At 45.7% G+C, this 25,250-nt stretch overlaps 3 protein-coding genes and 1 pseudogene across 4 annotated transcripts in view; 2 read left to right on the forward strand and 2 right to left on the reverse strand.

Moving 5' to 3' along the window:
- Nucleotides 1–25,250, reverse strand: part of LOC115643412 (DLA class II histocompatibility antigen, DR-1 beta chain-like) — a 288,794-nt gene that overhangs the window by 47,669 nt on the left and 215,875 nt on the right. The window lies entirely within an intron of this gene.
- LOC115643408 (HLA class II histocompatibility antigen, DR alpha chain-like) overlaps nucleotides 1–25,250 on the forward strand; it is a 116,999-nt gene that overhangs the window by 32,378 nt on the left and 59,371 nt on the right. The gene's annotated exons all lie outside the window — the stretch shown is intronic.
- LOC115643407 lies at nucleotides 4,766–9,339 on the reverse strand (annotated as a pseudogene).
- Nucleotides 20,508–22,084, forward strand: LOC115643419. Its single transcript, XM_030547451.1, has 4 exons — nucleotides 20,508–20,598; nucleotides 20,690–20,744; nucleotides 20,826–20,879; nucleotides 21,196–22,084. The coding sequence occupies exons 1-4, from the start codon at nucleotides 20,581–20,583 to the stop codon at nucleotides 21,684–21,686; spliced, it is 618 nt and encodes a 205-aa protein (XP_030403311.1). The 5' UTR covers nucleotides 20,508–20,580; the 3' UTR covers nucleotides 21,687–22,084.

The raw sequence follows: 25,250 nt of genomic DNA on the forward strand, positions 1-25,250 counted from the left end.
TTTCAAACCAGTGTTTTCTTCCTACATCCAACACATGCTTCACGCTTTCACCAGACTGAGTGCCTTCTACTGTCCCATTGTTGGTCTCCTCTGCCACTTGTCTTTCACTAGTAGTTCCAGAGTTGTCGTAGGTCTGGTCTAGGCTACATGTTTAAACCCATTTTAGCAGCGTTAAACCGATTTAACGCTGTAGCCATCCACACTATGAGGTCCTTTGTATCGATATAAAGGGCTCTTTAAATTGGTTTCTGTACTCCTCCCCGATGAGAGGAGTAGCACTGAAATCGGTATTACCATATCGGATTTGGGTTAGTGTGGCCGCAAATCGACGGTATTGGCCTCCGGGCGATATCCCACAGTGCACCACTGTGACCGCTCTGGACAGCAATCTGAACTCAGATGCACTGGCCAGGTAGACAGAAAAAGCCCCATGAACTTTTGAATTTCATTTCCTGGTTGGCCAGCGTGGAGCTCTGATCAGCACAGGTGACCACGCAGAGCTCATCAGCACAGGTAACAATGCAGTCTCCTGAGAATAGAACAAGAGCTCCAGCATGGACCGCACGGGAGGTACTGGATCTGATCGCTGCATGGGGAGAGGATTCTGTGCTAACAGAACTCTGTTCCAAAAGACGAAATGAACAAACCTTTGAAAAAATCTCCAAGGCCGTGATGCAGAGAGGCCACAGCAGGGACTCAGTGCAGTGCAGAGTGAAAGTTAAGGAGCTCAGACAAGCCTACCAGAAAACCAAAGCAGCAAACGGAAGGTCTGGGGCAGGGCCGAAAACATGCCACTTCTACGCTGAGCTGCATGCAATTTTAGGGGGCTGCACCACCACTACCCCCCCTTGTCCGTGGATTCTGAGGTGGGGGTTGTAATCTCAGCCATGGCTGAGGATTCTGGGGACGGGGAAGATGAGGAGGAGGAAGAGGAGGACGAGCTTGCAGAGAGCACACAGCACTCCATTCTCCCCAACAGCCAGGAGCTTTTTCTCACCCAGACGGAATTGCCCTCCCATCCCTCCCAAGCCACTAGCCCAGACAGTGAAGCCATGGAAGCGACCTCTGGTGAGTGTACCTTTGTAAATATAAAACGTGGTTTAAAAGCAAGTGTTTTTTAATGATTGATTTGCCCTGAGGACTTGGGATGCATTCACAGCCAGTACAGTTATTGGAAAAGTTTGTTAACATGTCTGGGGATGGAGCGGAAATCCTCTAGGGACGTCTCCATGAAGCGCTCCTGGAGGTACTCCAAAAGCCTTTGCAGAAAGTTTCTGGGCAGGGCAGCCTTATTCCGTCCACCATGGTAGGACACTTGACCACGCCGTGCATGTAGCAAGTAATCAGGTATCATTGCATGACAAAGCCTAGCTGTGTATGGTCCCGGTGATTGCTGGCATTCAAGAAACATCCATTCTTTATCTCGCTGTGTTATCCTCAGGACAGTGATATCATTCATGGTAAGCTGGTTAAAATTCAGGAATTTAATTAAGGGGACAGAGATGGCCATTCCTACTGGGCTGTTTGCCTGTTGCTTAAAAGAAATCCTTCCTTGTACGTAGCCAAGCGGAGGGAGGGGAGGAGGGGAATAGCGCTGAGCTTTTTCGCGTTTGGCTATCAGGGATCTTCCCTGCTACCAGCCACGCGGTGGGGGGGGGGAAGGGGGGTGATTAGCAGTGATCTTCCATGATACCAGCCATGGGGTGGGGGGAGGGGTAACGCGATCATCCCACAGAATTGGAGGTGGGGGTGGCTTCTGCTGCTGCATGTTAACAGGACAGAAGCATCACTGAACAGGCTTTGCTTGGTATTTGGGAAAGGAGGGCACTGTGTATATGAAGGCTGCAGAAGCCGAAAGACAATGGCTTACCATGGCCGCATGCAAGCTGAATTCTGATGCCCAGGCCTGCGTCTGTGAGATCTGTAACCCCAGAGCCGCAGGCACTCAATATTAAGATGCAAAACGCGACCTTGTAGTGAAATCACATGTGCTACGTAAGGTGAATAGTGTTGTTCACTGTGAAAGAGTATAACCATTGTTCTGTACAATGTATCTTTTTAAATACTTCTCTCCCTTTTTTCCCTCCCTCATGCAGCTGCACATTTTTCAAGTCTCCCTATTCCATCCCGAAGGTTATCTCAGATAAGGAGGCGGAAAAAAAAGACGTGAGAAGAAATGTTCTCGGAAATCATGGAAGTAACCTGCAATGAAAGAGCTCATCTGAATGATTGGAAGGATGTGGTATCAAACTACAGGAAAGATGGCAGTGAACGTGAGGACAGGAGGGACCAACGTGAGGACAGGAGAGATGCTCGAGATGAGAGGTGGCGGCAGGAAGATCAGAGGTGTAGGCAGGAAGATCAGCGGTGGCGGGATGCAACGTTGGGGCTGCTGCGTGATCAAACTGACATCCTCTGACGTCTGGTGGAGCTTCAGGTACAGCAGCGGGGTCACAGAGTGCCGCTGCAGCCCCTGTGTAACTACCCTCACCACTCACCATGTTCCATATCTTCCTCACCCAGACGTGTAAGAACGTGTGGGGGAAGGCTTCGTGCACCCCAGGGCTGGCACTACCTGTTAGGCAGCCTAGGCAATTGCCTAGGGCGCCAGGATTATTGGTGGGCGCTGTTTTGCCGGAGGGAGCAGCAGGCGGCTCTGGTGGAGCTGCCGCAGTGGTGCCTGTGGAGGGTAGGCTGCTCCCGCGGCTCTGGTGGACCTCCAGCAGGCACGACTGCGGGAGCTCCACTGGAGCCGCGGAGCACCGGACCCTCCGCAGGCACCATTGCGGCAGCTCCAGTGGAGCCGCGGGACCAGCGTGCGGGGCGGCGAAATTGCTGTCCGCCTAGGGAGCTCAAACCCCTAGCGCCGGTCCTGGTGCACCCGCCCACTCCACCCCCATGGACCGTCCAACCAAAAGGCTGTCATTACATTGAAATGTGTTTAATGGCCTTTTCCTTCCCTCCTATCCTCCTCCCAAACCACACCCAGGATACCTTGTCATTTCTCTCCCTCTTTTTATAATGTCTTTTTAATAAAGAACAATTGACTTTTAAAATGATAGTGACTTTATTTCCTTAAGCAAGCTGTAATCGAAGGGGGAGGGTGGGTTGCTTACAGGGAATGAGTCAATCAAGGGGGGGGTTCATCAAGTGGGAAACGAACACAACAGTTATACCGTACCCTGGCCCATGATGAAACTCGTTTTCAAAGCTTCTCTGATGCGCACCGCTTCCTGGTGTGCTCTTCTAATCGCCCTGGTGTTTGGCTGCACGTAGTCAGCGGCCAGGTGATTTGCCTCAGCCTCCCACCCCGCCATAAAGGTCTCCCCCTTACTCTCTCAGAGATTGTGGAGCACACAGCAAGCAGCAATAACAAAGGGGACATTGGTTTGGCTGAGGTCTGAGCGAGTCAGTAATGTGCGCCAGCGCGCCTTTAAACGGCCAAATGCACATTCTACCACCATTCTGCACTTGCTCAGCCTGTAGTTGAACAGCTCCTGACCACTGCCCAGGCTGCCTGTGTATGGCTTCATGAGCCATGGCATCAAGGGGTGGGCTGGGTCCCCCAGGATAACTACAGGCATTTCCACATCCCCAACTGTTATTTTCTGGTCTGGGAAGTAATTCCCTTGCTGCAGCCGTTTAAACAGAGTAGTGTTCCTGAAGACACGAGCGTCATGAACCCTTCCCGGCCATCCCACGTGGATGTTGGTGAAACGTTCCTTGTGATCCACCAGTGCTTGCAGCACCATTGAAAAGTACCCCTTGCGGTTTATGTACTGGGTGGCCTGGTGCGCCGGTGCCAAGATAGGGATATGGGTTCCATCTATCACCCCCCCCCCCACACACACACAGTTAGGGAATCCCATTGCAGCAAAGCCATCCACTATGACCTGCACATTTCCCAGAGTCACAACCTTTCGTAGCAGCAGCTTAATGATTGCTTTGGCTACTTGCATCACAACAGCCCCCACAGAAGATGTTCCCACTCCAAATTGATTTCTGACTGACTGGTAGCTGTCTGGCATTGCAAGCTTCCAGAGGGCTATTGTCACTCGCTTCTCCACTGTGAGGGCTGCTCTCATCTTTGTATTCTGGCGTTTCAGGGCAGGGGAAAGCAAGTCACAAAGTTCCATGAAAGTGCCCTTATGCATGCGAAAGTTTCACAGCCACTGGGAATCGTCCCAAACCTGAAAAACTATGCAGTCCCACCAGTCTGTGCTTGTTTCTCGGGCCCAAAATCAGCGTTCAATGTCTAGAACCTGCCCCATTACCAGCATGATCTCGAAAGCGCAGGGGCCCCCGGTTTGAGAGAATTCTGTGTCCATGTCTCATCGCTCTCGTCGTCGCTCTGCCGTAGCCGCCGCCTCCTCGTCTGGCTTTGCAGGTCCTGGTTCAGCATAGACTGCACAAGAATGTGTGAAGTGTTTACAACGTCCACGATTGCGGCATTGATCTTAGCAGGGTCCATGCTTGCTGTGCTATGGCGTCTGCACAGTTTACCCAGGAAAAAAGGCGCTAAACGGTTGTCTGCTGCTTTCACGGAGGGAGGGGTGAGGCTGTACCCAGAACCACCAGCGACAATGATTTTTGCCCCATCATGCATTGGGATCTCAACCCAGAATTCCAAGGGGCGGGGGAGACTGCAGGAACTATAGGATAGCTACGGGATAGCTACCCATAGTGCAACGCTCCAGAAATCGACACTAGCCTCGGACCATGGACTCACACAGCTGAATTAATGTGCTTAATGTGGCTGTGTGCACTCGACTTTATACAATCTGTTTTATAAAACCGGTTTATGTAAAATCAGAATAATCCCGTAGTGTAGACGTACCTATAGTCTTTTTCTGTAGTTTCTAAATGGGATACTAAGTCCTGTAGTCTACTTCTAACATCCTCTTGTTGCTCCACAATGTGCGTTAGCTCTTGAATCCGTTTATTCCCTGTCGTCATTTTCTCAGTAGCTTCTTCGGTCGAGCAGATTCATGTCATCACTTGCATTCCAAGCTCTTCGGTTCTCTGTGTCAGCCCTTCTTTGGGTTTGGTTAGCTCAACGGGAACTTTCCCCAGTTGTTGTTCAAGCCAAGGAATAGCTTCCTGTGGGTCTGCTAAGGATCCTGTGAGCTCCTCCTGCCTGCTTCTTACTACCAGTGACATCAGCTGGCAGAGAATTAGTAATGCCCTCAAGAGCAATACAGTTTTCAGGAGCTACATTGTTGCCTCCTTCCAGCATTCCAGCTCTTTCACTGCAGTGGGAATTCTTTATCTCCTGTTCTTCATCCAGCTTTTTGGCACAGTCGTTTACCAAATCCTGGTAGATTTCCAAGCGTTGTTCAGAGGCTTCTTCCAGCAACTCTGGATCATGAGAAAGCATTGCCTGAAATCTGTTTTCCGTTGAGCAAAATATTGAGTGAATTCTTGTGTGACTTCTTCACGAAGTTTAAATTCCAGGAGTCACTTATCTTTTCTCTCGTTGATCAGCTTCCTTCTCAAGTCTTCTCTTATAGCTAGTAATCTCAGATCCTCTTCTTTCCCAAGAATTACTTTCTTTTCCTCCTCCTCATTTGACATCTCTTCTGCCATATCATGCTGTTCGTGTGTGTCATTGTTAGCCACAGTTAAATGATCATCATCTTCTATCACATCCCCCAGGCTCCTCTCCCAAAGTACCGGGGCTCTTTTTCCTGCCACCTGCGTTTTAGTCTCAGCGTTATTATGAGAGCCACGTCTCTTGCAGACTTCCGGACAAATGGCTGCTCTCGGGGAGCATTGGGCGTTTTGTCATATGCAGCAGCACACTGGCTGCTGTTTACCATCATATGTAGCTTCCCTTTTCCACTGAAATGGCCTTGACGGAAGTGAGTTTCCCCAAACGGTATGTGCAGCTGCAGCTCTGACTGTGGACTGTTTTTGAGTGCACTGATGCATTTAGCTAGAATCAGTAGAGAAGTGTTAATATTTCCACTCTCTTTCAATCACCTTCATTGCACGTCTTGGTACGTGTGTGTTTCTGAGCCAGCAAGATCGCAGAGTCACTGGCTGGTGTTACATCAGGTGCTTCCAATCTTCAGTCTTTAACATTGAACAGTGAATATGCTGTGACTTCGACTGGAATAAGGATTCCCTTTGGTGCAAGCAACACTCTGGTGCTTCAGCCCAAGCTGCAGAAGTTTAAAAGCTGCTTTTGAATCAGAAATCTGAATCCACTGCAGATCTTTTACATCAGAGAAGCCTCTGATGTCTTGAGTAACAGGTCTGGCTTTAGGAAGTGCGGGGCCCAATTCGAACATTTTCAGCGGGGCCCTGACAGGGATGACTTAAAAAAAAAAAGCCGAAAAAAAAGCCTTTCATTTCTTTCATGTATTATTTACTTTCCATAACTATATAAATAATAAAATTATATATTATGTACATTGCATCATATATGCTGTTGATTGGTTATTAATGACAGCAGTTTCACATGTGTGGGTCCCCGCCACTCCCTGGGGGTGTGCACATGTGTGGGTCCCAGCTGCTCCCTGCCCCCCTCATTGAAGCAGGTGTGCAGGGTTACTGCCCTGGGAACTGCAGGGCAGCAGTGGTCATGGGGCTGGCTGGAGGCAGGGCAGGGGCTGACTGGAGGTAGGGTCTGGCTGCAGGCAGGGCAAGGGGCATGGGGCTGGCTGGAGACAGGGGTGTGTGGGGCGGGCTGGCTTCAGGCAGGGCTGCAGGAGGGTGCAGCAGAGGTTGGCAGGGCTGGAGACAGAGGAGAGTGGGACTGGCTGGCTTCAGACAGGAGGGTGCAGCAGGGGTTGGCTGGAGACAGGGCAAGGCAGGCAGTGCAGGGCTGGTGCGGGAAGCAGTGTGTGTGGGGCTGGCTGGCTTTGGGCAGGGCCGCAGAGGTGTGTGGCAGGGGTTGACTGGAGACAGGGCAGGGGAGTTGACAGGGGCTGGCTGTGGGCACGGGGTGCAGAGCTGGCTGCAGGCAGGGGGAGCAGGGCTGGTGTGGGCAGGGCAGGGGGTGCAGCAGAGGCAGCTGGAGCCCCAGCCCTTTAAATGACCTCCAAACCCCCTGCTATCCCAGGGCTTTGGCAGCTATTTAAAGGGTCCGGGGCTCCCCAGTTTCTACCCCGCCCCAGACCTTTTAAATAGCCGCTGGAGCCCTGGGGAATGCATGGGGGTGGCGAGGCTCTGGCGGCTATTTAAAGGGTGGCAGAGGCAGCTGGAGCCCTGGCCCTTTAAATAGCCCCCAGATCCCCCCACTACCCCAGGGCTCTGGGGGCTATTTAAAGGGCCTGGAGCTCCAGCTGGGGCCGCGGGGCTTGCCGTACTCCGGCCGGAGCTCCAGCCGGGAGAGTGTGGCCGTGGGGCTTGCCACGCTCCCGCCTGCGCTTTGGTCAGGGAGTGGGACCACGGAAGACCCCGGAGCAGACCGCAGCCGGGGACCTGAGGTAAGTAAAAAAAAAAAAAATTAAAAAGGTGCCTAAGGCGCGGGGCCCTCTTAGGCGCAGGGCCCGATTCCCGGGAATCGGGCGAATCGGCCTAAAGCCGGCCCTGTTGAGTAAGACACAGCAACCATCTTTTCTTGTCAGTTGACACTGGGAGTGAAAAGTGGTAAACGTACTCATTGTAAATCTCACAAAAGGAAACCCAAACAGAAACCTTCACGTCGCTTGCCACGCTCATGTTAGGTTGTTCAGGTTCTTTTATGGGTTCTTCCAAGTCTGCAGGTGATTCTGAAGTTTTGCTGTGATGGTTTATGCTGTTTTGAGAACCTACCTCTTTCATTGGGTGAAGGAGGGAATTTTGAACAGCAATTTCTTCTCTCACTTGTTCTTTAGTCAGCCTTATAATCTCTACAGCGAAGGGGTTTGAAATCCATATCTGGACACACTTTGCCATCTCCCACAGGGGTCAACCCTTCAGCGACTCTGCCTCTACCCCTGCTCTGTCTGCTCCCTCCACCAGCCCCTTTGGCCTCCCTAGGATACTCCTGTCATAGTATCTTTCCCCAAACTGAACCTTAGAGTCCAAAAGTTGGGGTACCAGCATGAGTAGTAATAAGCTCGATAGTATTCATCACCATGCAATTTTGACAGGTTTCCACGCCCCTTTTAGGGCTTATTTCCCGCCTTCCCACCCCCCGTTTTGGTTGGCGCTGTCGGCCATTTTAAAAAAATGTGTGTGTGTGTTTGACTAGGGGAAGTGTATTAAATATCAGGGTGGATTAAGAGAAAAGTTAAATAATATTGAAAACTAGGTTTATAAAGGGAATTTACTACGGCAAAACCTGTTTGTTAAGCACAGGATAAAAAAGCATTGAATCTATTCAATACCAATGTAGGTTAAGAAAAAACATTATAAACTAAGTTTAAAAGGATAATTAAGTGAAGCAAAACCTGTTTTGTAAGGACATAAGCAAAAACTATAAGGAAATACTTAAAAACTAGGTTTAAAAAAAATTAACCAAGGCAAAGCCTGTTTGGGGTGCCCTGGGTAAAAAAGTGAATAAAAAGGGATTGAAACTATTGAATGCCAACACAGGTTAAAAAAAACTTTTTAATATTATTAAGTAATATTAAAAACAATACAGCTAGGTTTAAAAGGGGAATTGACTGAAGCAAAACCTGTTAAGTAAGCACATGGCCAAAAACTATAAAGGGGTACTAAGAAAAAAGCTTTTAAAAACATTAAAAACTAGGTTTAAAAGAAAATGTACTAAGGCAGTGTAATAAAAGTGAATAAAACGTATTAAAACTAGTCAATACCAATGTAGGTTAAGAAAAAACGAGGTTTAAAAGGAAAATTGACAAAGACTCTATAAAAAAGTGGCTAAGAAAAATACAATAAAGCTCAGGGTAAAATTAAAAAATGTTTACCTTTGCAGTCTTTTTGTAAAACGAGGCAGCTTTTCTGGTTTAACCCTAGTAAATAAAACACATTAAAACTAGTTAATGCCAATGCATGTTAAGAAAAAACGAGTTTTAAAAGGAAAATTGACCAAGGCAAAGACTGTTTGGTAAGCCCGGGGTAAAAAAGCATTGAAACTATTCAATATCAGTGTAGATTAAGAAAAAAGAGCAAAGATAGAGAGCACGCGGTGGAATCAGAATGAGACAGAGAGAGAAGCAGGCAGAGTCTGTTTAGTAAGCACAGGGTAAAAAAGCATTCAGAATCAGGGCGGGTTACAAGACAAGAAAAGCGAGGAGAGAGTCCGCTTTGCAAAGAGCAAAGATAGAGAGCACAGGGTAGGATTAAAGAGAAAGAGAGAGAATTGTTACCTTTGCCCGTCTTTCTGTAGAATGAGGGAGATTTCCTGCTTCTGACACCCTCCGGCTTGTTATCACCGCTTTTGGATCGGCCCAATCGGAGGTGGTTTTACAACAGCGTCATAGAATTCATTTTCCTGAACCAACCAATCCTAGTGTTTTAAGAGTTTAAGCAAGAGCCAGCCCCCTCCTTTCCCCCCTCCCCTCCTCTCTCCCCCAGCCCTTTTAACTGTTTTTTTCTTATCTAAAGAAATAGACCCCTAGCATTTTCCTGCCACATAGCCCTTTTACAAAGAGTTTTTATAAAAGTTAAAACCATAAGCTTTTACTAATACACCATTTTTAACACATGTTAAAATTACCTTAAGTTTTGCAAAGGAATAAAAAAAACACCCCCTTTGTATGTGTTGTAATAAAAAGTATGCAGAAGCACCCTAGGTTTTTTTAGTAACAGGCGGTTTATATATTCCTTATTTTGTAAACCATTAAATTAGGAAGACAAAGAAGCAAAGCGCCTGTTAGCAAAGCAGCCTCTGTGAGTTAGTGAATCAGAGATAAGAAGGCTGCTTCTTTTTCGTGCTTTTTAACAAACACAAGTTAAAGTTACATTAAGTTTTGCAAAGGGAAAATGACTGGAAAAGACAAACCTAAGACACAACCCTTTTGTATGTGTTGTAATAAAAAATTATGCGGAAGCACCCTAGGTTTTTAGTAACAAACGGTTTATAAACCCCTTATTTTGTAAACCACTGGATTAGAGAGAAGAAGATTGTTTTTTTTCCCATTTAACAACAAAGAGAGGTAAAAGACATGCCAAAATGAAGGCACAGTCCTTTGGTATAGGTGTTTTCTTAAAAAAAGAGCATGCACAAACAGTTTAGGATTATAAAAGTGTTAGGTAATAAAGCAAGTCCTCACTCACCTCTCCAACACCCAAGTTCGTGCGGAGTTGGTATTTGGGCACACAATTCTGTCAGAGACCAGACACCAATGCGTTGATCAACGGGCTCACACTAACCCAAAAGCTTTAGAATAAGTGTGGCCCCTTTATTAGGGGTGAGCATCAATATTTATACACAGAAGTAAACAAAGTGATTAATAAAAGATAATGGTCATGCATAATCTATCAAGATTTTACAGGAAAAGCAAGTTTAACAAGTAAATGCATAGAGATAAAGGCTAATGGCTACTTAATAAAGGGGGTGTCATGAGTAGTTTGCAGGTCAGTGCTTATTTCGATAAAGGGTTCAGAAAGGATTATGCAGAGACGGCCAGTCTGGGTGTGTTTTGGCTCCAAAGTTCACCAAAAGTTTAGACCCAACATTCCTCCATTTGTAGCTTTGAGATAACTATTAATCAAAAAGCTACACCCTATTTCAAGATCTCAAGGGCCGCTTGGCAATTTCAGCCTGGGCCAATTCGAAGAGAGTAAGGCTTTTAGCTGAAGTGGGAAAAGAATAAACTGACTTACATGAGTTTATGAGGGAGGGGACACACTGAATACAGAAACACAGTATTATAAGGACTACTATGGCCCCAACAACACCCACCAAGAGGTTTTTAACCCACCCAAGTCCGGGCAGCCAATTTCATAAGGCTCCCCACCAATCATAAGGTGGCTGGCCAGAGGAGTAGTTTTTAGCCATTTCCCTTAGGTGTTTGGTACGTTGAAAAGTGTCAGAGTAGGTGTCATTTACAAAAACACAGCATTCTTCATTTATGAGGGCGCAAGTTCCTCCCTGGGCTGCTAACATCATATCTAAAGCCATTCTGTTTTGCAAAGCTAACTGGCGCAGCTGGGACATTTCCCCGGCCTGATTTTCAAATAGGGTTGCAGTTTCATTGGTCAAAGATTCTAATAGTCCCTGTAGACGGATGATAGCACCCTTCAAGCTAGTGTGACCAGCCCACCGCTGCCAGGACAAACCATCACGGAGATTAATATCTCTGTCAGTTTCACGGATGTTACGAACGTGGGGAAAATGAGGGGGAGTGAGGGAGATGCGAGAAGGCAGTGCTAGCCATGCCAAATAACATGACCCTGCCCAATCAGGGGAGAGAAAATAATAAGCCTTGGGCCCGCACACCCAGTATGTTCCATTTGGGTATTCCATTTCTCAAAGTAGGAGGTAACCCACCACCCGTTGTACCACTGTTCCCCTGGTAACGCAGAGGGGTCGTTGTGTGAACTGCAGAGGCACAATTTGGTAGTGTTGTCCTCAAAGGGCAGTGTAGTACTGCTTGAGCAGTTGTAGAAGGCAATTGTGTATCCTTTAACAATTAGTTGGACACCCTCGAGATCTGAGCAGGGCTTTTTAAAAACTGACTCTGAAAACCTGCCCCTCCATGAAAAAGTTGAAAAGGTTGGATCGGGGTGAGGGATCCACATATGGGATAAGTGGGATGCGCAAGGCTTGAAGCCAAGATTTTTACTAAAGGCGGTGCCATTAAAATATATGTTGCATTTACTTGTTCCCACAAAAGTTGACCCTTTTTCTTTAACAAAACACAGTGATCCTGTTTGATTGGTTACCCTGAGATATTTGTTAATTGGCACTTCTGTTTTGTCCCATGTAAGATTGGGTTGGACTGGATCTTTTATTCTAGTCGGTGGCATCCAAGTCATATTAGCAGTGGTTAGGGGAATGGGTGTGAAGGGTAGTCCCTGTGCTGCATTTACTGGAAATTGAGTACATACCCAGCAATCACTTCTATTTCCTAAAATACGAGTTTTAACCTTGTGGGAATATCTAATAAAAGCATTATCTTCATAAGCAGAAAATAAACTAAAAAAGCATAAAAAACATACAGTTGTCAGAATAAAGGGTCCTCTCATTTTTTTCGAGTCAATTTAAGTCTAATGTCTGAGAGAGGTAAGCTGGTCCACTGGTCGAAGGCAGTGTCCTCAGTGGTGACAAGAGCTGCTGGTCCGTCACTGTGGTCCACTACGGCTGGCTTGATGTGGGAGTGGTGGATCCAAGATTTGCGTCCTTCCAGGAACACTGCAGTCTGGGTTGTCAAAAGAACCTGGTGGGGTCCAGTAAACCTTGGCTGGAGGGTGTCGTCACGAACGAACTTTTTGGCCCAGACGAAGTCCCCTGGTTGGAACGGGTGGATTTGTTCCTCCAGCGGCACGGTCTGGGAAAACTGCGAGGCTTTCCAAAGGGTACGGAGGCGAGCCTGTAGGGAGAGAAACTGACACGCAGTCATATGATCCCCTCCCAATAGTGAAACATCAGCACGTGGTAGCGCCCCGCCTTTGAAAGGGGGGTGTCCATAGAGCAGTTTAAAGGGGGATAATCCCAATGCGCGGGTTGGGCGAGTACGAAGGTGAAACAGGACCAAGGGAAGTACCTGAGGCCACTTTAATCCTGTTTCCTGACAGTATTTAGCCAATGTAAACTTAAGTTCCCTATTCATACGCTCAACTTTCCCGCTAGACTGGGGGTGGTAGGGTGTATGGAAGGAGTGTGAAATGCCCAGTCCTTGTTCTAAACGGCCAAGGACATGACCAGTAAAGTGAGGTCCGCGATCTGAGTCAAGCACAAGAGGGATGCCAAAACGGGGTACAATATCTCTAAGGAGAATCTTCGCCACTGTGGCAGCAGTACAATTAGCAGTAGGAAAAGCTTCGACCCAGGAAGTCAGAGGGCAAACCAAAACAAGGAGGTGCTTTTTCCCAAAAGCCTTTGGCATATCTGCAAAGTCAATTTGGAGATGCTGAAATGGAGCAGCAGGCGGAGGTCTTCCACCCTTAATTTTGTTAAGAGGTGGAGCAGGTCCATTACGCTGACATGTGCTGCATGCTTTCACTATTGATAGGCAATAGGGTTGAATGCCTGGAGCATACCAAAAGCGAGCGATAGTGTCCACGAGGGTGTGCGTGCCGTAGTGACCCCCTTTATCATGGTGCCAGCGAACTGCCACGGGGTATGTGGAGCGAGGGAGGCAGGCTCGGCCATCTGGCATAAGCCAGGTCCCTTTGACCAGAGTGGCCCCGAGGCTTTCCCATGATTTTAGTTCAGCAGCGGGTACTGGTACGGGGTGCGGTGGAGTAAAGGAGGAGGTTGCAATAGCCAATGTGGGCATGGCTAAAGGTAAGGTGGCAGCCTTCTTGGCGGAGGCGTCAGCCAGGGCATTCCCACGGGTAACAGGGCTGCTATCTTTAGTATGGGCCCGGCAGTGAACTATAGCCAGGACAGAGGGTTTTTGGAGGGCGTCCAAAAGCTTGTGGATGAGGGGGAGGTGCTGAATGGGTTTACCGGCAGCTGTCTGGAAACCTCGAAACTTCCAGAGGTGGATATGACAATGCACAACTCCAAAAGCATATTTGCTATCAGTAAAAATGGTAACGGTCTTACCAGCGGCCAACTGGCAAGCTCGGGCCAGGGCATAGAGTTCAGCGGCTTGGGCTCCCCAGTTGCCTGGCAGTGAGGCGGCCTCTTGAATGTCCCATTCAGAGGTGACAGCATAACCAGTGAAACGCTTGCCATCAACATAGAAGGAGCTTCCGTCCGAGAAGAGTATGCAATCGGGATTGTCCAGTGGCACGTCAAACAGGTTGTCCCTTATCTGTAAGATGCTGGAAACTACTTCCACACAGTCGTGCTGATCCTGGAGGACTGGCAGGTCAGGAAGCAAGGTAGCTGGATTAAGGGGTCCACACTTTTCAAAAATTAGGTTAGTGTCTTCTAAGAGTTCGGCCTCTAGCTGTTGCTGACGATGGGCCGAAAAGACTTGGGTTGTGCCCCTACGCAGAAGGGCTGACAAGGCATGAGAGGTCCAAACCGTGGTAAAATGACCCAGGGTTAGGCTCTTTGCCTTTGTGATCAGCAGGGCAGCTGCTGCCAGAGTCCGGGTGCAGGAGGGGGTTCCCTGAGCGACAGGGTCGATTTGCTGAGAGTAAAAAGCAAACGGGAAATGGTGGGGCCCGCTCAGCTGGGTAAGGACACCACTAGCAATTCCGCCCCTCTCGTGGACAAAAAGGTGAAAGGGTTTGCTGTAATTGGGGGGGCGGAGAGACATGGAGGAGGCCACACTGTCCTTGAGTAACTGAAAGGCTTGAATAGTGTCCGGGGACCACTGCAAAGGGTCAGGAGCAAGGTTAGCAGTGAGTCGGTGGAGCGGTTTGCTTAACTCCCCGCAGGATGGCAACCAGGGGCGACAGAAGCCAATTAATCCTAAGAAACCTCGAAGTTGTTTCTTGGTGTTCGGTAGAGGGCAGTTTTGAATAGTCTTTATGCGGGCTGGGTCCATCTGTCTTCCCTCTGGGGTTAACAGGAAGCCCAGATATCGGAGCTTCTGTGAGACCTACTGAATCTTTTTAGGGTCTACCTTGTGGCCTCTGGTGTGTAGGTATAATAAAAGTGCCTTACCATCGATGCGGAGGGCAGCTTCTTCGCGATTACCTAATAGGATGTCATCTACGTATAGGACCAATGTGGATCCCTGCGGACTGGTGAAACCTTCCAAGTCGTGGCAGAGGCACTGGCTGAAAATCGTGGGGCTGTCTCTGTAGCCTTGAGGAAGTCGTTGCCAGACATAACTTTGTTCCTCCCAGGTGAAACCAAAGAGATACTGAGAGTCTGGGTGCACAGGAATGCTGAAAAAAGCTGATTTTAAGTCAATAACAGTGAACCACTCAGCATCCCAGGGGATTTGGCTGATGAGAGTAGCTGGGTCAGGAACTACTGCATGAAGAGGGACCACATACTGATTAACAACTCGTAGATCCTGTACAAAGCGCCAACGAACAGGGTCTCCGTTCTTTTTAGGAGGCTTTTTGACAGGCAGTATAGGGGTGTTACAGGGAGTGCGCTGAGGGCGGACTAGCTTTTGTGCAATGAATCCCTCGATAATGGGGCGGATGCCCTCCCGGGCTTCCAGCGACAGGGGGTATTGAAGGACTGACGGGGGGGTTAAGGAAGGCTTTACCTGAATCCTTACGGGTTCTGCCGAAAGGAGCAGGCCAACATCAGTGTCAGAAATTCCCCAGAGGGTTGAAGGCAAGTCAGTGAGGTCAGGGGAGAGAGAGGGGGGGGTTTCCCAATTACCCTGAGTAGGGGCCGAATCTCCTAACACTGTCATCAATAATCCTACCCCTTCAGGAGTGCAGGTTAAAGTAGCCTCAAGCTTACAGAGTAAATCCCGGCCCATCAAAGGGATCGGACAAGCTGGGGAAAAAAGAAAACGGTGAGGAAAACATTTATCAGCATAAACAACATTCAAAGGCAAAGTGAGTTCCAGAGACTGTGGGTTGCCCTCCACCCCAGTCGCAGTTTTAACCTCAGAGGATAGCCAGGGAGAGGGGGCATGATTTAAAAGAGAGAAAGTAGCCCCAGTATCAATGAGGAAAGAGACAGGCAGTCCCTGGACTGAAAGGGTTAAACGAGGTTCTTTGCTGGGAGGGGAGAAAGTGAGAAAGGAGCCGGCTAAAGACATTAAGGAAATAAGACCATCACATTGTTTGCCTTCGCCCCCGGGGTACCGTCATTGAGGAGGCTGAGTTTGCTGCGGCTGCTGCTGTTTCCCGTAGTTGATCCAGGCCTGGGGAATTGGCTGAGCTGGTGGTGCAGGGGTGTATTCCTCACTTGCGTAAGCATCTGCGGATGCAACCAGACCCTCTGGGCGTCCCCAGGGGCATTCACGTTTAAAGTGACCAGGCTGTCCGCACTGAAAACAATTTCCTGATGGCTGGGGTCGCCAGGACCCCTTTCCCCGAGCACCCTGGAATCCCCTGCCACGGCCACGGCCTTTGCCTCGAACACCACCGTGAAAAGCTAAAGCCATCAGCTTATATTCTTCCTTTTTCTCTTTCTTTTTACTACTCTCCCTTTCTTTCTCCCAGGCAAAATCAGCTACGTCCAACACTGAAGTGACTGACTCACCTCCCCAACCAGGGCGAAACTTTAAGAAGTAATCCCTTACAGGGGGCACCGACTGATTCACAAAAAATGAAATAAGAGTAGGGTGGTCTGCTTCTCTCTCAGGATCCATCTGAGTGAACATTCGGGCCCCCTCCAATAGCCTCGACCAGAACTTTCTGGGCGGCTCATCAGATTCCTGCCGAATCTGCATGAACTTAGCCTGATTAGGCGAGCGGCGAGCCATTTCCTTGAGTCTCTCTAACAATCGCTCTCGATCTGCTCGCAGCTGAGTCAGCCTTGGCTGAGTCCAGTCTAGGGGATTCCAGCCAGCGGCCAGATCCCGCCTATCCATCCAAGTAAGATTAACTGCATTGCTATCTCCCCATGTCCTTTCTGCCATCCACAATCTACTACGTTCCTCTCCGGTCAAAACTCTACTTAACAACTGATCCACATCCGTATAAGTAGGATTATAACTTAAAAACAATCTTTCTAGAAGTTCTATGATCTTTCGGGGATTTTCGCCAAAAGACCCTGACAACTGTCCCCACTCTTTCAAGTCCCATTCTAGCCATCCTTTATATTCCACAATACTAGCATGTTGCAACCGTCCATCATTGCCCATATAAGGTTGATCGTGCACCTGTAAAGGCATCTCTCTAACTATACTTTCCTCGGGGGGGGGCATGCACCCTGCCGTACCTGCTTGGACATAAGCCTAGTAACTACTCCTCCCGAGGTTTGCCCCTCCATTTCCTCCTCATCCTTCTGCAGAAATTCCAATCTGGTATCCTGCAGATTCCCCTCTGCTACAAGGAGAGAGTCCCCCTGCGGAGGAATAGGGGCAGGTGCAGAGGGGACCAGCTGACGAGTCAAAACACGCCGTGGTCTACACCCTTCATCGAAATAACCTGGAGGGGGTTCACTCTCGGGAGAGTACCTGACTGCCATAATTTTTAAAGATTTCCACAGCTCTGCTTCTGTGTCCCAACAAAACCAGTAACATAACTGTCCCGGATGGCTCTTTACTCCTCTTAAGGCAGCCTGTTCGAAAGAGCCATACGAAGGCCACCTCATCTCCGGGTCGGCCAATACCGCGGTATACCCAGTCCAATTCCTTACACATAGTGTGTACAACTTCTTCCTAGACATTCCTGTCTGTACTGGGAGTTTCCCTTCGTTCCATAACTTATTTACAATCCCCAACGGACTCTCAAGAGGCACGCTAGTCCCTTGACCCATGGTGTCTGACAGGAGCCCTCCAACTGGCGTTTACCCTGCTGTCCAATACACGACCCCTCAATATTGAATTGGCTGGGAGAAATCTCCTGTGGCGCCTTGCCAATTCATATATGAGTGGTCTGACCACTGGACAGAGGTACCGCACCAGAAGGAATCCCGGACGAGCCCCCAAATTGTTAGGTAATAAAGCAAGTCCTCACTCACCTCTCCAATACCCAAGTTCGTGCGGAGTTGGTATTTGGGCACACAATTCTGTCAGAGACCAGACACCAATGCGTTGATCAACGGGCTCACACTAACCCAAAAGCTTTAGAATAAGTGTGGCCCCTTTATTAGGGGTGAGCATCAATATTTATACACAGAAGTAAACAAAGTGATTAATAAAAGATAATGGTCATGCATAATCAATCAAGATTTTACAGGAAAAGCAAGTTTAACAAGTAAATGCATAGAGATAAAGGCTAATGGCTACTTAATAAAGGGGGTGTCATGAGTAGTTTGCAGGTCAGTGCTTATTTCGATAAAGGGTTCAGAAAGGATTATGCAGAGACGGCCAGTCTGGGTGTGTTTTGGCTCCAAAGTTCACCAAAAGTTTAGACCCAACATTAGTAATGTATAGTGACAAAAAAAAGTTTTTTTCCCTAGGTTTTAGACTAGCACTGCTTATTTTTTTAGTAAAAACTGTGAAGCTGCAGCAGAGCCCTGCTCTGCTCTTATCTAATCAACCAGACCCTGTAGCAAAAGCTGAACAACACATAGCAAAGCAGTCTCTGTGAGTCAGCGAATCAGAGAGAAGAAGGCTGCTTCTTTTTCAAACTCTTTAAAAAGTTACATTAAGTTTTGCAAAAGGATAAGGACTCGAAAAAACAATTTTTTGTATGTGTTGTAATAAAAAATTATACAGAAGCACCCTAGGTTTTTTAGTAACAGGCGGTTTATAGTCCCCATATTTGTAATCCAGCTGCCTCCCCCACTGCCCCCCAACTGTTTTTTCTTATCTAAAGAGACAGACCCCTAGCATTTTTTTGCCACGTAGCCCTTTTACAAAGGGTTTTTATAAAAGTTAAAACCATAAGCTTTTACTAATACACCATTTTTAACACATGTTAAAGTTACCTTAAGTTTTGCAAAGGAATAAAAAAACCAATTATTTTGTATGTGTTGTAATAAAAAGTATGCAGAAGCATCCTAGGTTTTTTAGTAACAGGCGGTTTATATATCCCTTATTTTGTAAACCAGTAAATTAGAAAAACAAAGAAGCAAAGCGCCTGTTAGCTAAGCAGTTTTTGTGAGTTAGTGGATTAGAGAAAAGATTGCTTTTTTTACTATTTAACAAATAAAAGTGAAAAGGAAACCTGCAGACCCATAGCCTTTATTTAGGCATAGGTGTTTTAATAACACTTAAGTGTGCAAAAACAGTTTAGGGCTATAAAACTAACGTGTTGTAACAACAAAAGGTTTGTTTTTTTTTAATTTTAGGCTAACGCGAATCATTTTAAAGTAAAAACAGCAGGCTTTTGCAGCAGAGCGGCTGTTAGCAAAACAGCCTCTGTAAGTCAGTAAATTAAAAATAAAAAGAACAAAACATAAGAAGGTTTTCTTTTAAAGCAAAAAATAGCCAAATCAGGTATTAAAAAGCATAATAACTTACTTACTATTAAAACTAAGCTTTTTAACCATTAAAGTTTAAAAGCTAAAGTGTGTAGCCAAAAACCTTCCCGCCTTTTTTAAAAAACCGACTAAGACAGCCACCCTCCCCCACCCCACCCCCCCACCCCACCCCTCCGCCCTTATCTAAACAGCCAGAGCCTTCGGCTTTTTTTTAAAATCTGTAACAAAAACTATATACCGTTTTAAAATGTGTTTTTAAAGTAATACCTATTTTTTTAACTTACTAACAATGTAAAATAAGTTTTGTAAAAGTTTAAGGTGATTTATTTTTAAATTAGCAGTTTTGTTTTAAAAACCAAGGCCATATAACAAATTTAAAAAATACAGGTTGCAGTTTTTAATAACTTTTTGGTTACAAAGCTGTAAATAGGTATATTACCATTTACAAAGGCTTTTTATTAACTGTTTAAACACATTTACTATAAAAAATAACATTGTTAGCCATTAAAGCTAAAGTATTTGGCACCCCCCAAAACTACACCCGCCTTTTTTCCTACAAAAGTGCCCTTTACACACCCTCTTTTTTTAAAGAAACGCCTTTTTAAATATTAATTTTGGGTGTGGGGGGCTGTCATAAACAGATAGCTAAGGGTTAATGTCTCTTTCACCTAAAGCACCTGACCAGAAAACCAATCAGGAAACCGGATTTTTTCAACTTTGGGTGGAGGGAATTGTGTGTCTGAGGGTCTTTGTTTCAGTCTGCCTGCTGTCTCTGAGCTTTGGAGAAGTAGTTCTGTTTTCTAATCTTTTGTTTCTAAGTGTAAGGACAAAGAGATCAGATAGTAAGTTATATGGTTTCTTTTCTTTGGTATTTGCATGAATATAAGTGCTGGAGTGCTTTGATTTGTATTCTTTTTGAATAAGGCTGTTTATTCAATATTCTTTTAAGAAATTGCCCTGTATTGTGTTATCTTAATACAGACAGATCATTTGTATTTTTTCTTTCTTTTTATATAAAGCTTTCTTTTAAGACCTGTTGGAGTTTTTCTTTACTTCAGGGAAATTGAGTCTGTACTCACCAGGGAATTGGTGGGAGGAAGAAATCAGGGGGGAGAGGTGTGTGTGTTGAATTGGCTAGCCTGATTTTGCATTCCCTCTGGGGGGAATAGGAAAGTACTTTTTGTTTCCAGGATTGGAAACGGAGAGGACCAGTCACTCTGTTTGGATTCGCAGAGCTTGTGTCTGTGTATCTCTCCAGGAGCATCTGGAGGGGGGAAGGAAAAAAGGATTATTTCCCTTTGTGGTGAGACTCAAGGGATTTGAGTCTTGGGGTCCCCAGGGAAGGTTTTTCAGGGGGACCAGAGTGCCCCAAAACACTCTAATTTTTTGGGTGGTGGCAGCAAGTACTAGGTCCAAGCTGGTAACTAAGCTTGGAGGTTTTCATGCTAACCCCCATATTTTGGACGCTAAGGTCCAAATCTGGGAATAAGGTTACGACAGGGGCAAAACCTTTTTTTTTTAAAAAAAGCAGGTTTAAACCTATAAATAGGGGGACAAAAAACTGAACAAGGCTGTTAAAGAAATATTGCTAATACAAGACTTCTACCGTTATGGGGAGCAACAACATGGTAAGAAACCTTACTATAATTTGTATGGGCCGCCAAGATATTATAACAGCGTTATGCTTAGTTAAAAGCCAACATTTTTTCTTTTAAATAGGACGAGAACTTTTTTCTTGACATTCCAGATGCCGCGCTAGAAGCTTTAAATTTTGGTAAGCCAATTAATATGCTACACAAGTATAATTTATTTTTAAGAAAAAAAGGTTTTAAAAATTTTTATTTTTTTAATTTAGAACAAGATGGAAGTCAAAACCACCCAATAGGTTTTCCTGAAATTACAGACGAAGGTGTGAACTGTTTTTTAAATATGTGGTTTTTTAAAAAATTGACGTTGGAAATAGTGTGCATTTTAGGGGTTTGTTTGTTATTGTTAGGGAAAAAAACCCTTAAAGGTTTTACTGTACAAAAGCTGCCATTGTACAGCCCCAAGGGGGGTGTAAACTAAAAGAGTGCTTTATTTTGTACATTATACCTAAACGCGGTTTTTAGCCCCCTTATTGCAAAAACGTTTTTAAAATATATATATTTGGGGAACATGTTTGTTGTTGTTAGTAAAAACAAACAAACCCCGTGCTAAAAACCATTTTTAATGTGTATCGGCAGACTTATCAAGTGTTATTCCTCAAGAAGAAATGTTGAAGGGAAGAGCGCTTAAAGGGGCCAAGAAATTTCCCTCTGAGGCAGCTGCAGTTGGAAGCAAGGGTATTAAACACACCGATTTTGAACAGCCCTGCACGTCCAAATCCCTTATTGCCCAAAGCCCACAACCTTTAAAGAGGGGCAAAAAATTTCCCTCTGAGGCAGCTGCAGTCGGAAGCAAGGGTATTAAGCACACCGATTTTGAACAGCCCTGTACGTCTAAATCCCTTATTGAACAAAACCAGCCGGCATTAAAAAAGGCCAAAAAGTCTACCTCTAAAACAGCATCCATTTTCAGGGCGGGGGGAAAGGGGCTCAGATCCCCTGCTTTTGAACCGCCCAAAGCTACCTCTACAACTTTCAAAAACCATGGTAAGCGAGGCAGAGGCGGTAAAGCCCCTCGTTTTCAACAGACCTATGCCTCCCCGACCCAATCAGCTTTAAAAACTCTGTAGAAGGAACCGTGTCTAGGGGTGGGTTCGAGCAGGGTGAAGAAGTTAACCCCCAAGCTCTCGGAACCCGCAAAGCCCTTGCTACAAATAACAATCTTCCTGTGGGGCTGGCCGCATCAGTTGCTGCTTGTAAGGAGCTGTTTAGTGTTTGTTCATCTTTAAAGCGTTTAATAGATAAAAAGTTTTCAAAGCTAATTCTTGAGGTATTTCAAAAACAAAATTTTCCAGAAGAAAGGGTTGTTTTAGACCAAAAAATAGCAGACACCCGGGCACTAATTGAAAAGGTGGAAAGCGCGTTAAAGGGGGAAGGAAGAGGGTGACTACACATGAAACCTAAAAATGTAAAAAGGGGTTGGAAAAAAAATGGAAAAAATCTAAAATGTTAAGAAGGCTTTTGGCAAAAAGAATAAAAAAAGCCAAAGCTATTATAAAAAAACAACCCCCCAACCAAGAAAGGGAAATAGACCCTCCCACCTCTTCTTCTTCTTCTGAAGGTCCAGATTCCCCCGCTCCTGATACACCACCACAGGTGTATTTGGAGCGTGTAAGACACTGGATAAGACCCCGAAGAGAGTTTAACGCATATGAATATTTTCAGGAATTTCGTTTTGCTAATTTGGACAGAGTAACGGGGTTCACAGAAGCCATGGCGGCCATCGACATTGCTATTCAAAATTTGCTAGATGATATTAATAATCAGGTGGGTCCTGAAGATTTTGTACAGCTACGCTTAGATGCCCCGGGGCTAAATCACCCGCTCTTTTCTTTACGGAGGCCTTGGGAAAATTTAAACGCCATGGATTTTTTAAATAACATCGTTAATGTGTTGCAAAGTAATGCAGAGATTGTGGGGTCCGGAACTTTACGCCTAGTTGTTACAATTATTAGAAACAGGCTTGGTGGAGTTGGGTCTGTAAGACCCCTAAAAACTATTACGTACAGTAAAATTATTGAAAAAAAAAGAAAACTTTTAATTGATTTAAATAATCAGGGTAACAACTTATGTTTTGCCGGTAGCGTGCTGGGTCTTTTATCAGATAAAAAACTTACAGATGCCCAGCTGTTAGAGGAGGCCAAACACCTTCATCAGGAGTTGGGGTTTTCGGACCAAAAAATGATTAGCTTGACAGACGTGAGCTCTTTCGAAGAGCGCTTGGGGGTAGCTATTACCGTTTTGTATTATGAAAATGGAAATTGGTGTTTTTTTACAACTGGGGGTGTACAGCGTTCCCAAACTGTTTTTGTTTTGTTACATAACAAACATTTTTACGGTATTTTAAATATTAAAGCCTTTATAGGCGCCCCGTATTTGTGCAACTACTGTTACGCTCCCTATAGCCACAAACACCAGCACGCCTGTAAAAACCACTGCCGTACGTGTAATAGCGCCGAGTGCCTCGAAGTGGCCGGTGAAAAAAAAAGATGCCCCAGCTGTAAGCTGTTTTGCAGGTCTGACGACTGTTTAGAAAGGCACAGCGCTTTGGCGACCAGCAGCAAAGTTGATTGTAAAAACAGAATTTTTTGCGATAAATGCGGCTTCTACATGGTTAAAAATCACCAGTGTAGAAGCAAAAAGTGTCCCCAGTGCCATCAAAAAACCGACAACATAGAGGGTCACGAGTGTTATATGCGTAATATTTGGTCTCCAGAAGAGGGAAAGGATTATGTGTTTTATGATTTTGAATGTATGCAGGAAACGGGGGTACACGTGCCAAATTATGTTTATGCTTTGCATTTAAATAAAGAAACTAGCTGGGAATTTAAGGGGGAAGAATGCATTAGCAAGTTTGTTTTAACCTTTGTAGACAAGCGCTTTAAGGGATACACTTTTATTGCTCATAACGCTAAAGGTTACGATAGTTATTTTATTCTGAGGCAGTTAATTAAAGAAAAAATGGCTGTTAGCACCGTAACGCAAGGGGGAAAACTTATTTGCGTGATGGTGGTAAACTTAGCCATTAAATTTATAGATTCTTTAAATTTTCTCCCCATGAAACTTAGCAAGTTACCCAAAGCTATGGGGTTTGAGGAAGCGAAGGGGTACTTTCCGCACTTTTTTAACACCGTTAAAAATCAGAACTATGTGGGACCTATGCCCGAAATAGAGTACTTTGGAGTAGACTACATGATGCCTGAAGAAAAAAAAGAATTTTTAAACTGGTACCAGCACAATCGCCAAAACAGCTTTGATCTTCAAAAAGAACTACGCTATTATTGTCAAAAAGATGTTGAAATTTTGTGAGAGGCTTGCGACCGGTTCAGAAACGAAGTTATAAAAATGACAGAAAAGCAAATTGTTAAAAACCCCGGAAAGGATAATGAGGAAGTGGTTACTAAGTGTATAGATCCCTTTCAGCACCTCACATTGGCCTCGATTTGCATGGCCATGTACCGGTTTAATTTTTTAAAGCCGCAAACCATAGCGCTTTTGCCGTTAGACAATTACCACAAACAGCAGAAGAGATATTCCACGCCGGCCATTCAGTGGTTGATGTACGTAGCCCACACTGAAAATATTTACATTCAACACGCTTTGCAGGGTGGCGAGTTTAAAACTGGGTCCAATTTTTTGGACGGTTACGCCATTATAGCTGGTAAACCCACGGCCTTTGAATTTAACGGGTGTTTTTTTCACGGGTGCCCCATTTGCTATTGCGAAAATGATTACAACCCGTTGCTTAAGGCAACCTACGGACAGCTGTACAACAGAACCATTATTAAGGCTGAATTTTTAAAAAGCCAGGGGTTTGAGGTAAGGACCGTGTGGGAACACGAGTGGCAGGCCATGCTAGCAAACGATAACCGGGTGGAAAAATTTTTATGAGAAAAAAAGCTGCCACAGCCTTTGGTTCCTAGAGGACGCCCTTTACGGTGCTAGAACAAACGCCATTTGCCTTTATTACAAACCGCAGCCCGGGGAGCAGGTTCATTACTACGATTTTACCAGCCTCTACCCATTTGTTAACAAAACTAAACAGTACCCTGTGGGACATCCCGTTATTGTGTATGAGGGTTTTGGGGATATCGACCAGTACTTTGGCATAGCCAAGGTTAAAGTGTACCCTCCAAGAGGTTTGTATTTTCCCGTGTTACCATACAGGGTTGATGGTAAATTAATGTTTCCCCTGTGCGCCCTTTGTGCAGAAACTAAACAAAAGGATCCCTGCGGGCACAGTCAGGAGGAGAGGGCTTTAACAGGGACTTGGTGCACAATAGAGTTGGTGGAGGCTTTAAACAAAGGGTACAAAATCGCTGAAATTTATGAAGTCTGGCATTTTAACCGCTCTTCAGATGCCCTGTTTTCAGACTATATTAAAACACACCTAAGACAAAAACAAGAGGCCTCGGGGTTTCCTCACTGGTGTACGGACAAGCTTAAAAAAGAACAGTACGTTAAAGAGTACCGTGAAAAAGAAGGTGTGTGTCTGCGTCTAAACAAAATTAAGGTAAACCTCGCAAAAAGACAAATTTCAAAGCTGTTTTTAAATTCCTTGTGGGGAAAATTTGGTCAGCGAACAAATTTGACTAACACTAGTATAGTAATGGACCCGGACGAGCTCTTTAAGT

This window comes from Gopherus evgoodei, unplaced genomic scaffold (assembly GCF_007399415.2).
Source record: "Gopherus evgoodei ecotype Sinaloan lineage unplaced genomic scaffold, rGopEvg1_v1.p scaffold_58_arrow_ctg1, whole genome shotgun sequence".
Lineage (NCBI taxonomy): Eukaryota > Metazoa > Chordata > Testudines > Testudinidae > Gopherus > Gopherus evgoodei.

Bases quoted from the DNA above. Each gene is read 5' to 3' on its own strand.
- LOC115643419 (XM_030547451.1), top strand. The intron at 20,745-20,825 runs GTAAGCCAATTA...TTTTTAATTTAG, and splicing joins GCTAGAAGCTTTAAATTTTG to AACAAGATGGAAGTCAAAAC. The intron at 20,880-21,195 runs GTGTGAACTGTT...GTGTATCGGCAG, and splicing joins TCCTGAAATTACAGACGAAG to ACTTATCAAGTGTTATTCCT.